At 36.9% G+C, this 14,844-nt stretch overlaps 1 protein-coding gene across 4 annotated transcripts in view; it reads right to left on the bottom strand.

The window, feature by feature from the left end:
* AKAP6 (A-kinase anchoring protein 6) overlaps positions 1-14,844 on the bottom strand; it is a 555,986-nt gene that overhangs the window by 62,464 nt on the left and 478,678 nt on the right. For all 4 annotated transcript variants that reach the window (XM_058666317.1, XM_058666316.1, XM_058666318.1 and 1 more), the window contains 2 exons: positions 4,851-4,997; positions 1,609-1,833 (listed from right to left, as the gene is read on the bottom strand). In XM_058666317.1, the coding sequence (XP_058522300.1) occupies positions 1,609-1,833; positions 4,851-4,997 (372 nt within the window). The remainder of the gene's footprint in view (positions 1-1,608; positions 1,834-4,850; positions 4,998-14,844) is intronic.

Genomic DNA, 14,844 nt, shown 5'->3' with positions numbered 1-14,844 from the left:
TTACATATGCTAACTCAAAACCTTGTGAAAAAAATACTGTTAAGAATCCCATTTTAGAGAGGATTAAGTCCAGGCCCCAAGAGGTCAGAAAACATGGTCAAGGGTCTCATGTTTCAGCTGGGATTTTGTCATATGAACTCTGAGGCCATTAAGCAGTTCACTAAAGCTGCAGTCAAAATGCAATTGAGGCAAATAGATTCCTCAATACCTGCCTTACTAATGTTCAGGACACTTTATAAGTTACGCTCTGAGCTCTCATAACGGGGTAACTATCAGAATACTACATCTCTGTATATTCAGGATGAGGAAAAACCAGCAGATAGGAAATAGCACATCATTTGTAGTTTAGATTTCAAACTCTAAAACCCATTTGCCTTGGCAAGACACTTTTATTCAATTTTCACTTTAGTTTTTCAGGTAAAACAATTTACAGATGTGTAACACAGTTGGGTTCTTACCTTGGAATGTGTTTGCTCTTGGGTTATGGAGGTCAGCAAGATAAATCTGTCTGGCAGAGGGCAGATGAACTACACATGACTAAATCCTCTGACAGACTGCAAGATGATTGAAGGGTGCGATGGTATGAATAAAACCTGGTCAATAAGGACGCTTCAACAAGAACCAGTTTCTTGGTCCCAAGTAGGTTTTCCTTCCTGGCTGAACTTTGTAAGACCTTTTGTGCTACGAAGTTTCTTGCCACCAAATCCGTATTTAACAGTCCCAAAGCCTTAGGTTGACATCATCAGAGCTTAACTAGGGATTGCATTTACATGAGGGTACAGGTAGTAGTAACAGGCTAGCTGCACCTTGAGGGAAGACATCTGATGACCTATTTTTGAACGCATTATCTGTAAATAACAGAAAGAAACCTGGGAACAAACCGTCAGGGACATACGTCAATCAGAACACATCGATGAGACCACTAAGGCTGGCATTTTTCTATAATGGAATAGGCTCCATAGTGTAGGGACCTGGTTTATGCTTGGTTTCTCTTTATACGTAGTTAATTCTTTCATATGTAAAAACTGTGCTCCTTTTGGGTTACCAGTTATAACCTTCAATTAAACCTGTGTTTTGGGCTTGGCAGCGTGGCCTAGTGGCTAAGGTCTTCGCCTTGATCCCATATGGCCGCTGGTTCTAATCCCGGCAGCTCCACTTCCTCTCTATCTCTCCTCCTCTCAGTATATCTGACTTTGTAATAAAGATAAAATAAATCTTTAAAAAAAAAAAACCTGTGTTTTAATCATACTTATTTATGCAGGTATTTTTTAAACTAAGTTACTTATAGAATAGTTAGGTCTATCTTTCAGAGTTCCCAGTGATCTTTAGTGTTTGCTGGTTTGTTTTTATCAAAGTCTTTCCTTAATAGACATTGTAGAAAACACACAAGCAGCAGACATTTACCCTATACAATGTGCATCTGACATGCTTAATGTTCATCTTACACACAGAGATGCTGGTGTATCAGAAAGGTGGAGGGGTCTATAAATTCAAGGAAACATTTAAGTGCATAGTGATACATAGATACATGAGTACAATACTTTATGTACTTGAAAAACATTTCATCCACATCATGAAGAAAGCTTTTTATCAACTTTTTTTTATTACCTTAAAGTATTGCAGTTGTTTCTCGGCGTTCGTTGTTCCTTCCTTTTCTTGTCTCAGACAGGAATTGAAGATGAAAAGCTCTGTATCTCTTAGCCACCCTTTCAGTTCTTTGATCCTGACCTCCAGCTGCCTGACCAGGCTTCCGCTTTCTGGAGAGAGCAGGTCACGTGGACCCGAACCACTGTGCCCTGCCATTGTGTCCTGCATCTTCTCTCCCAGTGTTTTCTAGTGAATCAGATTAAAAACACAAACCAAAATAAAAACAAAAACATACATTAGTTTAGGTACCACACAGACATCACAGTTGGGTTGGTAACAGGAGCCACCTGGAAGGGCCCAGCTGGTCCTGCTACTCTTCCCCTGCCCCCCTTCACCCTCACCCACCCAACTGACATTCAGTTCCGATTAGCTCATTGTTCCACTGGGGATTTGAATTCTTGGACAGGGCATGTTGTTTTGACTACCAGTGCATGCTTAAGAAGACCTCATTCATAACAGAAAGGAAATTTGGCTAAGAGTTCACCTTGGTCACAGATAAAAACTTATCTGAATTCTCATGACATGAGTTTCTAGTAAAAAATTCTCTACATAAAATGTTTGGGAGATACAAATTTCACTTTAAACAATACACTAAAACAGACCAAACGTAGATTGCGCATGGAGAACTAAATACCCACCCCCCCTTTTTTTTTTCCTGTTTTGTGAAGTACAATTCCCCAAACCATTTGACTGGGGCTTTTAAGCAGAAGTAGTTTCCTTACTGCTGTTTGTGATCCTCCCTGACTTGGAAACCACTCAACCCTACAATTCTTCCCATTCTGACTTTGGGAGATGCTAGACTTTCTAATATACGTGTTAAAATAACCCTCAATTCACTATGCTGGAAGCCTATTTAGCTTAACCATTATGGCATGAAACAGCCACAAGGTATTTGTTTATTTGTTTGTTTTTGGTGGCAAGCACTCTCCTCTTTGGAGAATCAATAGGATTTAATCTATAATGATGAATTAAACCTACAAAAATAAGCTTTAAAACACAAATAAAATTAAGTCAACAAGCATTCATCTGCTGTGTACTGTTCTGTAAATAGTGTCTTTGTATACTGTAACAGAAAAATAGCCTTTTTTGGCAACACCCCTATATTTTCATGGTTGCAAATATTGATAATTTGAAGACCGCCAGTGGAATCCAGATTTAGCTATTGTTTTTATGCTGTAACAAAAGTAGCAGCAGGAGGTGAAATCAATGCCCTTGGAGGGTAGGGTCACAAAAAAGAATTTATTGCCACTTTTTTTGTTCTGGAACAGTTTGCAATCATAAATTCTTCATAAACAGAATACTTCAGAGAATGGTCCGTCTTCATAAATATACGACAGAGGACATCAATTTCATTTAATTCACAATTTGTGTCAGCACAGCAGATGCCAATGCCTGCCTTGATAGGGTTGTTTAATATGCAATTGAGACAGAGTAATATGCAGCACAGGGGACAAAATTTCACAGATTAAACTGTACGCACCACTGACATTTCATTCTAATGTATTTCCATTCCACACTGTTCACCTTAGATGAAAGTAATATTAAAAACCATATCCTTCTATTTTACTATTGTTAGAAGTTAAAATCCTTGTCTTTAATTTTTTTTTCATGCCAATTATAATGTAATCATGCCAATTAAAACAGTAGGCCTGGTAGTGTTAGTGTAGTACAGGTTTTGCTGAAAACTTCCCTGCCTCCTGCTCTCCCTGCTAAAGCATTGTAAAACTGCATATTGCATTTGAATGATATTTGTATCAGAATAATAACCACTGTAAGATATCTGATTAACAAAGGGTAGCTAAATATTGTACTTTTTAAAACATAATATTAATTTAAAAGTTATGTTGAAGAGGTAGTATAGTGACATTTTAAATAATGTCTAACCAGAAATACTATTTATTAAGTAAGCAACAGCTATTAAGATATAAACAGACTATCACTTTATCAAGCACATAAAGGTACACATAGAATTCTTATCTCTTAAGAAAAGAGTCTTTTAAAATGTCATACTAATCACATCACCCCTTTCTGAGATCAATGCATCCTGCAGAATTTAGTAGTTTTTGAAATAAATTACCATATTGCAAGGTGAAAGCCATTAATTGCAACCAGAAAGCAATAGAACAATAGATAAGCACTTTGAACATCCTAGGTTACTTTGCTCAACTGCACACTGCAGTGAACTTACGTGAGATGCAAGGACTTAACCTTGCAGTGCTTTAACCACCTAGATTATGCCTAGCGAACACTGTACACTGGCATTCCCCCCAAGTCATCAAGGTGCATTTTTTTAATTAAAAAAAAAACCTTAAGTATTAAAAAATCGTTTTAAATGGCAGAAAAATGAAGACTTACAAAATTAGGCTCCAAAACTGACACTCATACTTAGCTGCTATAATTAATCATTTAGGTAATTGACAAATTTAGCTTACCCTTGGCTTGAAGGCAATTTAGAAGAGAAGCTGGTGAAAAAGTACAGTTTAACTTCTCCCTCAGCTGTCTTCCCACAAAAGGGCAGTACTGTTTCCTGCACAGTGCCCTCCTGGTCTCTGGGTAACAGAATCTTTATATTGCTTTTTTTGCCAGGTTCTTGCAACTCAGTCCTTGGCTGAAACCCAGCCCATCATTGCGTGAAATGAATTACATGAAACTTTTTTTTTGTCTTTTGTAAAAAGTGAGCTGGAAATTGAGGCACAAAACAGGGGCTGGTTTAATTCTGCAATTCAGATTAGGTCAAATTTGCATCTTTGTTTTGGTGGCTTTAGAGTGATTTGAAAGCTGTAGTGACAACTCCACTTTTCATCTTAAGGGTATAGTAAATAGTTAAATGGGGGATGTCTCTAACATGTACCTTCAGAATAAATTCTATTAACATTCATTCAAGCATGACAGTAGGCATATATCAGATATACTGTATCATAGTTGACTTGGTGCATACCCATAATACATGGCATATTTTACTTACTTTTTATGTATTAAAAAACCAAAATTATTAAAATCTGAGAAGTGACAAGCTCAGAGTAAAAAAAAAATCAACAGAAGAGGAAAAGCAGTGTTTTCCTTATAATAGCATGAATAGCTTGTTTGAGATGTAGGTAGAAAATTGAGAGAGATATTTGTGCCTCAAATTAGAAATCAGACAGAGTACTTCACTACACAAAAATGTACACATTGCCTACAAATGGTAATAAAAATGCAAATACCCCAAGCAGTTCCCATTTTTCATTAATTGAATCCACTTTTTCAAGGAGATCATTTGGTAGTAAAACGCCACCTTTCTTCAAAGCTTCAACCTTACTAAGCAGCTCCTTCTTTTTCAGGTGCCTGATGGACATTTCCACGCTGTATCGCTGCAACACAGAGAGAATAACAGACATCACTATGGAGCGAGGTGTGCTGAGAAAAATCTTTGTGTGCAGAGTATGTTTTGCTCTGTGGTGTTAAAAGTTTTTACCTCCAATAAAATTTGTGGGGAGAGTAAACCTAGATACTTCAAGTACTTGAGGGGTAGTACAGAAATTATTATTTTTTAATGCACTATACACTCATACACAAATGTCAAAGTTTTTGCACTTAGCTGACTAAAATTTACATCTTTGTGAACTAAAGATTCACACAATCGCTTGATCTTTAAAATATTTCTTATAGGAAAATATCTGCTCTAAGGGGTTTAATACTACAGGAAAATCTGGTCGATATTTGGTTCCAACAAGTACTGCCCAACCCATCACCTCTGCCCCTAAAATGACCAGGCTCAGAGTGGAACAAAATTAAATTGCCCATAAAAATTCTATAATTATAGAGTAAGTAAGTTCCATGTATACCATAAATACAGAGGAAGTAAGTTCCATGAATTCTCACTTAACTTTTTATTTTTCTTTCACTTAAACATCTGTGTAGGCTTAGAGAAGCAGATATAAAGAGAGGCAAAATAAAATTACAACTTTAGGAATGGCTAAAAATCAATGTGTCTATCCAAGTGTTGTCCTATGTATCACAGCTGATTAAAAAACCCTTTTCCCAAAATATGTAATATCCTAAAATCTGCCATGTGAGCCTCTCCAAAAAGATGTTTTGCTGTAGATAATGTCAATGCTACATAACATGACAGTTACTATAGTGACTCTCACCAAATTACTGTTTAGGTAACTTCTGAGTTAGAAATTCCTTTAATAAGGAGGGCTATAAATGATACGTAAAAATACCACTGAGTACCAAAAAACCACAAGATTTTGGTTAAAATATTAAACATATTTCAATTTTAGCACGTTTCCAAAATTCAGTAGTAATTCCAGCCTTCTGTCTCATGGGCACCAAACTTGGGTTACTGAATTCTATGGTAACAGTACTCTTCCATCTTGAATGAACAAGGTTGTCCCAAGGTAATTATTCTTTTCATGTTGAACAAGAAAACCTTTTGTCTGGGCAAAGAAGAATATCAGCAAGTTCAAAACACACCCGAACACTAGAGTGATTTTATTCACCTCAAAACCATGATTTTACATAAGATTCCAAACTACAAGGCAACTGGCAGCAGCTTCAAGGAAAAGAAGGTATGATATCACTGTTTCAGTTAATAGACCTTCAGCATTCGCCTGCATATGTTTGCATACTTCCAGTTTCATTTTTAATCTTTCATTTACACTAAACATGCACATCATTTGTATTATGTAAACTTCTCCAAATGTTAGTCATTTGTGGATCACAGAACAAAACGTTTTAAATGAGGTGATTTAAAGCATTTCATATTATTAATGAATGTTGATCAGGGTGTCAGAGTATCCAAAATTACATGAATATGCATAATGAAGGAAATCAAGGGTTGCTTTAGAGTGCTTTTAGAATTTGGCCTGATATGCAGGGGAAACTCTGATTGCATTTTCCGATGACAGGCAATTGCCAGGTCCATGTTAACCATCCCTCCCCCCAACACACACACACTTAGGGAAAACTCATTGTCCACTCCAAGTTTCAGGACTTAACACTCAACAAGTATTCTAGAAACTTAGACACTGTTTTGTCAGATTGATGGTTGGAGGAGAAGGCGATCTGCTTCATATAATCTAATTTTCACCCAAAGATGATGTACCAGACAAAGGTTTATACCATTAATTCTGTAAGACTTTAGCATAGTATTTGGAGAACTAGTATGTCAAGCAGGCAGAAGGCTCTTACTGCAATATTTGACTTGTGCCACATACGTTCACCCACAGAAGGCCTCCTCCCAATGTGCCACCTATGAGTGGCTTCACCAGGAACCACCCGCATTCAGGACAGGATCAGTTGCCCTCATTATCCTCGTTTCAAACAGCCCTTAAGCTAGAAAATCAGTCAAAAAGAGGACAATTTAGACATGCCCCATTGAGAATAGTAGTCTTAAGATAATAAAAATAGAGAAGGCAATGAATTTAGTTTTAGATAGAATAATTCTGTTTGTAAAACCTGGTATAAAATGGTTTATACATTTAAAAATCTGGTTTTTAATTTTATTCCCTTTCTTGGTCACAATGCAATGCACTGAGTAAAGCAGGCTGATGAAAGATGTGACTGATGGACAAACCCACCTGACAATAAAAGAGAATCTACTTAATTATTAGAAATATTGGCAGGCAAATGAAAGATATATATTGTCAACTATTTCAAGGCACAAAAACTCCTATTTTCATTTTTGAGTCACTCTGTAAGTTGGTTCTGATATGATTTTATACCTCAAACTCTATGACAACAATGCCAGCAGGGTTATAGTTTTGGTGATGCTAGCATAATTTTGCTAACATCTTTTAAGTCACTAGGTGGGAGAATCAACCCCCAGTCCTATCAGTTCTTGGTCATCCTATCAAGTAGGGCTACTTTATCCTGTGGTAAGAATATAATTTAATCTTCAGATTCATTCCATCCACAGCATTATGTGAGCAGAGGCTGCCCTACTGTGTCCTGCAGTCAAGGGATGTTATGATATAGACTACTCTGCAATAACCAAAAAACGAGATTAGCAAAGTTAAAGTCAGGTGGCTTTTCTTGAGTGCTAAGGTAAATAAGCATCCAGTATTTAATTTCCCCAAAGCACCTGCTGCTGGCTTCTCTGTCTGGTCAAAAATAAAATACACTCCACTGAAAGGGCATATTTACATTATTAAGTGTATTTGCATGACCAATTCAATTTTGACTAATGAATCCCCCTAATAGATATGTGAATGATCTAAATTAAAGATACAGACCTCTACTAGACTAAACGCCACTCCTGTGTAAGTGAATATAAAGAAAAGTTACAAATGCTGAGAAAAAAAAAAAACACAAACAGTATTTTACTGTTTTAATTAAAAACTTTTTAAAAATCAGCAAATTCTTAATGATTGCTTGTTTTTTGTAGTCAGACAGGCAAAGGTTAAATTACAAGTATAAAACAAAGCCAGCGCCAACAGCGATTTCTGAAGTAAATATACTTAGAAATGCATGAAGACTTGATTGAGATAACTTTTTTGACAGTTACGCTAAAGATTCCCTCCCAAACCTTTTTTTTTTTTTTTTTTTTGTTAAAAATCACACCAAAAATTCTGCCCAAATGGAGACTGGAACAATGCCTTGAAACAGTGTTAATTGTCACCATGGAAACCAGAAGAATAAGCCATTTTGAAACTGGTATAGAAGGCACACATTGAGCAACTCAAGCATTTTCCTGCCTCCCTCAATGTTAAAGAACAAGATGCCTTGTCACTGTGAGGTCAGAGAAAGAAAGCATCATGAAAGGATTGTAGATGCTCACCGTCTAGTAAATAAAAAAATAAAAAAATAAACGAGATGCAGCTAATGCTGTAAGACTCTACCCAGCGAATCTTTTTGAAATAGAAAGATCATCAAAAGATGGCCAGTACTGGGGGACGGCTTCCACCTAAGCAAAACTTCAGGGCTATATTATGTGAACCTTGCCCCCAAAGCTCCCTGGGAATTCTGCTGTTGTAATAAAACTTCAGAAGAAAAAAGAAAAAAGGCAGCATGATGGAATTCAAAATAATGCTCTAAAAGCACACAGAGAGATTAAGACATCCATTGTAAGACTTTTGTATGGTGCTTCTGTTGGTTATGCTGAAAAGAGACCAGACATTGCTGGACAGAGAGTAAAGCTTTGGCTACAAGAAATACAAGAATTTTCACAAGAAACCGAAGAATTTTCTCAGTTTCTGGAAGAGGGCTGTCAGATTCAGAGTCCTTAGGATTTAAGTATTTACATCTGCTACCATATTTAACTTCTTTTCTTGGGAATTTACTTTAGAAAGAGTTAAAACAAGGAAAATGAATCAGTTAGAGAAATGATAGATTTGAATATATTTCCCTATGTAAATGAGCATCTCAAACACCTGTATATCCTGCAGGAGCCCCTCCCTTATAAACTCATTATACAGAAAACCAGAGAAAGCACACTGAGGGGAAACATAGGATGTATTTTAGTTTATCAACAAAACATATGCAAGGAATGCACCAAAAACACCATCCCATTGGCAAAATAATGCATGAAAATATGCATTTTTGCACAAAAATGCAGGGATGTGTCTGCCTGTGACTCTCACATTGTGTTTGCTGGCTAGTGTTTGTCCTCCTCCTTCGAGGCTTCATGGTGGCCCCTCAGCAAGTCCATGCCTAATGCCATTCAGTGGTGAACAAAGAGTCTTTTTATAGGAAAGTCCAGGGTCCACAGCTCAGCTGCACATGCGGGGTGCAGGAATCTGCTAGAGGCCAGCGTTGCCTTTGTGGCAGCTCCTGTGCTGCCTCCTCTTCCAGAAGGCCAGTGTCCAGCACCTCACAATGCATGATGCTTCGCATGAGGTCAGTAGCACCAACACTTTAGGAAGATGTTCAGACTTGGAGATCAGGGTTCAAGATCGAGACACAAATAACAGTCGTTATTTCTTGCAAACTCCCTGTATTTCACTATTAGAATTTCTGGCGAATAACTGCACAGAGAAATTATAAAGACTCCTACAATTGTCCTTGTAAATTAATAATAGGCTTTCTTGATTGGGATAAATTTGCTGCTGAGCCTTTGGAAAAATTAAAAAGTGCAATGTCATTTAAAATTGCCAGAACTCACACAGCCAATTACATCTGAGGTTAAGAATTGAGTTTTCCCCCCTTTCTAGCTCATTCCATTTGCATGATCTGGAAATCACATTACATTGGCCATGTATTGTTAATTGGACATAGATTGCATTATCTTTAATATAAATCAAACTACAAATATTAAAATGAATTGCAAATTCCCTAATAGAAGATCATAAAACAATCTTTTTTAAAGTATCTCCCATTAATAATTTAATTCCAATTATACTACTCAGAAAACTTAAGTAGGAGACCTGGCAACTTATTTCTCCAATCATTCCTTTTTACACAGCAAATATCTAAGCCTTACAGAATAAATACAGCCAGAGCAGAATTCATTGTTATTGAACAAAAATAAAAACACCCGTAATGGAAAACTCTTCAAGTCAATTTCTTGTAAAATATGGCATAAAGCACCAAGGCTGTCTCTGAACGTCCTTCTCCGTAGTAAGAGAAAAACGCCTTTTACAGGAAATATTGACTGACTTTAAGAAATACTGCCCTTGCACCCTCAAAAATGATAAAATTGATCATTATTATTTTATTTGCTTTTTTAAAAAAGGCTCACTCTAGTCCAGTATATATTTCTATAAATATTGTATCTTCCTGAAGTCTTTGCATAGCCTTTAATGAGTTTATATTAAATATTTAATACTGTTTAGGGCATATCTACCGCTACCCAAAACAGTTATATTCCCAGCAGTCCCACTGTTTCAGGCAGAGGACTTGATTGATCCTCCTAGCCTGAATTGAGTAGAATGAAAAGAAGCAGTTGGAAAATAGCTGCAATCATTTAATGCAGATGACCTCTGACAGCCTCCCAGCTCTTCTATCTGAACAGAAATTTGCATGGGGTCTCTGTGCAGAGGAACAATGTAACCTAAATGGTAGACAATCTTTATTCTAATGAAGTGGGTGCCAAGGTCAATGTAAGACTGCAATGATAAATGGTGCACCACTAGGCAAGAGAAGTTGCACAGGCATCGTAGTGCTTCCACATTAATTGAAGACTGAAATGCACTGTGTGAAAAGCACAATACCCTCTTTTCACCATAATGTGTTAATGCGCCAGTGCTGAAATGATTTCTTCAAGATGTTTGCCTGTTGACATGCATCTTACTGCAAAAAAAAAAAAAAAATAACACAAGATTGGAGTTATGGCTGAAAAGTGGGCATTTTTGGAGTTAACTGTCTTCCTGGAATAGGATAACAAAAATTAAAACGTCCTGAAACAACATTCTGACACCTAATGTAATTCCTTTGATCCCCTTTCCTTGCTTTTTCCTATTTAGACCTGTCTTTAATTAGTTTCAACCAGGCAACCTTTTATAGAACTCTTCACTGAGTACTTTCATGCTGAGCTAACTGTAAAATAGGACCAAGAAGGGAAGAACAGTTCGAATAGTACTTTTTCCCCCCTCACTCTCAAGTTTTCAGCTTAGTCCACAGATGAGGTCTTCAGGTGTTGTTTGTCCTCAATAAAAATGTAATGCAAAGCCTATGGTTTATAAAAGAAAATGACTGTTTTTCCAGTGTGGGAACTAGGAAACTATAATCTGGTTCATCTGACATTGTCAAAAATGACTATACAGCAAGAATTACACTATTTCTTCAGTTGATGTGGCAGTTTCATGACAATCAATATTTTCATCCCATAAAAATAAAGACAGTAAATTGCTTTTTGAAAAAAACCTGATCTACTTCAGCCTGTAAAGGGGATACTATTTTACTAATATCCTCATTAGTAACCAAGCATTCCATCAATTAAACAGGAAGTGGAGTTACACAATTAGTTTCACTATTTGCTAAAATATTGATAAGAAATGTTTCTAGGCTCAACTCATCATCCCCTATAAACTAGATGCATTTTTTCTTTCCATTTTGGTACACTGTAATATAGCTGCCTTTCCAAAACCATTGAGCTTCCTGCTACAAACAGATACTGATAATGCAATTACAGATTTACTATTCAAGAATATGCCTGTGGTCTTGATGACTAGAAGACTATCAGTGCACTTTACTATAAAATAAATGATATTTCTAGTTAGTAGCTCTGATGTAAAAACAGTTTCAAATAGAAGTCAACACTCCTGAAATGGTAATTCAAGGGGGGGGGGGCGGGAGAAACTTAACATGGAGGAGGATAGAATAAAAGGGAAAAAAAAGAAGTTACTGTTTAAAAAACTGTACAGCTTCATCTGTGTGTGATTTGTCAGGTCTGAAGCTTTGACGTGCCCAAGGGGCAGACCCCAGCGGGGAGTAGGCTGCCGAGCTAAATAGCTGTGAAAGAAGTCTTAATGTAGGATGGAATTCAAACTAACCTTGACATGACCTCAGGAAAAATATGCAAAAAGTTAAATGAATGCTCTCTGCAAGATACATCCTAATTTTGTAGTGGAGCTGGTTAGTTTTACAAACATAACTGAGACCTTAAAAGAAAAACAGAAAGCTAGGAAAAGGGGAAAACTTTAGAATTGAGGCAAAAAAGAAAAAAAAAGTAAGCAGGCATGATGTGTTACTGTGAAGGCATGTGAACCCTTTGGAAAGAATCCAAATAAAAATCCATACCGAACAATATTGTTGTCAGCCTGTCTATTCAAGAAAATTGTTTTTTCTTTTTTTTTTTTAAGTTGAATATAAATGACACAAAGCCAAGATTACATCATTGCATTACAAAGTCTGCTGTGGCTTTAGCTGAACAAGCCCCATGGATCTATTAGTTTAGGACAGTAATTCAGTGAGGAGACCTTAATGTGTTATTGCTCCTCTAGTATCAATAAAAAATAATTTAAGGAAAAATATGGTGTGTGCTATTTCTTGCTTTTGATCTGTGTTTGATAAGCCAAACCCCACTTACAATTGATGTTTTTAGCCCTGATTTGACTGTATTATAAATTTTGCTGTTTGAAGTGATCAGCCTAATCAGAAGGTATTTAATCTGGCTTCTTGGCTGAGCCCTGGCTAATTCATTGGATATATGGAAATTTTAATTGAGTGTCAACTTATGTAGGAATTCAATCCTATTACTTTCTCAATGTAATTTGGTAGTAATACTAGTTATTTACTACACTACTAACCAGGTTTTAAACATAATTAAATTGCTAACAACTGCACCAAAAATCTAATGACTTGACTCCCTGCAGCAAGGATGTTAATTCCTAGATATGCATTTTTATTGGATTTTCATAAGCATAGAAAAAGAAGATGGATATAATTATTATTATTAAAATTTATTTCTTTTATTGCAAAGTCAAATTTGTAGAGAGAGGGAGTGACAAGAGAGCTATATCTGCTGGTTCACTCCCTGAGTGGCCACAACAGCTGATGCTGAGTTGATCCAAAGCCAGGAGCCAGGAACCTCTCTGGGTCTTCCATGTCGGTACAGGGTCCCAAGGAGTTGGCCATCCCCACTGCTTTTCCAAGCCCCAGGCAGGGAGCTGGATGAGAAGTAGAGCATCCAGGATATGAACCGGCACCCATATGGGATCCCAGTGCGTGCAAGGTGATGACTTTAGCCACTAGGCTATTGCACCAGACCCAGATGGATATGAATTAGCAAGAAGCACAGAAACAGGGGAAGGTCATTAAAAACCTGTTGAACACTCCACTTTAACGATCAGTGGTGTCTGGACACATTACACTGTAAGTCTCTTCTTTGCATCAGTTTTACTCAATATTTTATTAACAACACAGATGAGGAAAACATGACTATGGCATATTAATCAGATTGCCAGATTACACTATCTTGGCTAATAAAAATCATAAGTACCTTGCTCAGAGCTCATAAACTTAAATACCAACACGTAATTCTCTGCTAGTAAGCTGCCTCTTTGGGGAAAAAATGAATAGAAAAAGGAAAAGCCCTGACTTGTACCATTCATTAATCTGTATGATGTAAACATGCCCACCATGGCAGATTTCAGGTTACCAATGATGGTAACCACTCTCAAAAAAAATCCTGTTTAATTAACAGCTGGCTCTCCCAAGCCATACTAACTGTGATAAGGCATTTGGTTCATTTTCAAAGTGAGGTCTTTAGCTGTTAGTAGGCAACTAGCTGGCCTAACAGTGTGAAGATGTGTGGAAAGTTACAAGCAGTTAGCTAGCAAAGCAGTTAAGTCACATGCACCTAGAAAGTTCTTATGCAAACAGGATGGCAGGATGGTCAACACAGATGAAGCTAATGTTGGGAAGACTGTATCCCATATAGTATTCCATCAATAAGGAAGTATCTACATAAAAGGAAATAAACAGTTCGATGTAAAACAGCTCGGCTGTGCGGGACTACCAGGCACTTGATTGTGTGTGACAGCTACTGAAGTCTCGCTTTAACTGTATTTCCTGATATGTGGACATACGAGTTTGCTTCTCAAACTAACTAGCTCCAATACTTAACCACCTGGCAAGTAAGGTAGAGAATTTGACCAGAGCAGGGAGAAGCATTGTTTTCTTTTATATTCCAACCCTGCTGATGTCTTTAAAAAAGATAAACATATTCACTATTAAAAGAACGATGCATACTCTCTAATTTGTTAGCCCAACTGAGGGAGCTAAGAATTAGAGTGAATGTGGAGGATGGGAAAGCATGTGTACAATCTGAAAGGGCTATTACTCAGCTCTGCCAGTTAACTCATGTGGGGATACAGATTAAATATAGTTTCAGTTGCCTAGGTAAGTTCTTAAAGAGATGCCATGAATGCACATTTTCATATGAATTTTATAATTTTCCTATGTGCATTAAAACTTTTTCCCCATGCGAATCTTTTTTGTATTGTTCCAATTTTAGTATATGTGTTGCTGAAGCAAGCACTGCACTAGAACTTTCCACAACACAGATCAAACTCTGTCCCTCACTTGGATCTGAAACTTCAGGCAGCTACTTTATAGTGTCTATTTCAGAAGATAATATTAATAAATCCCAAAGGGAATAAAACATGTTAGCATAATAGATTAAATCTAAAAGGGAAAATGATAAATGTCAAATCTGACAGAGTTAATAACCAACCAACTCAACCCATCCCCCTCACCTCTCACAAAAGCTTTAAAACTGCATAAAGAATATGGATATGACTAGGCTTCAACAGGCTTTAAGTTCGGTGTGAT

This window comes from Ochotona princeps, chromosome 6, assembly GCF_030435755.1.
Source record: "Ochotona princeps isolate mOchPri1 chromosome 6, mOchPri1.hap1, whole genome shotgun sequence".
In the NCBI taxonomy this organism is placed as follows: Eukaryota; Metazoa; Chordata; class Mammalia; order Lagomorpha; family Ochotonidae; genus Ochotona; species Ochotona princeps.
This window is presented reverse-complemented; position numbering and strand designations above follow the sequence as displayed.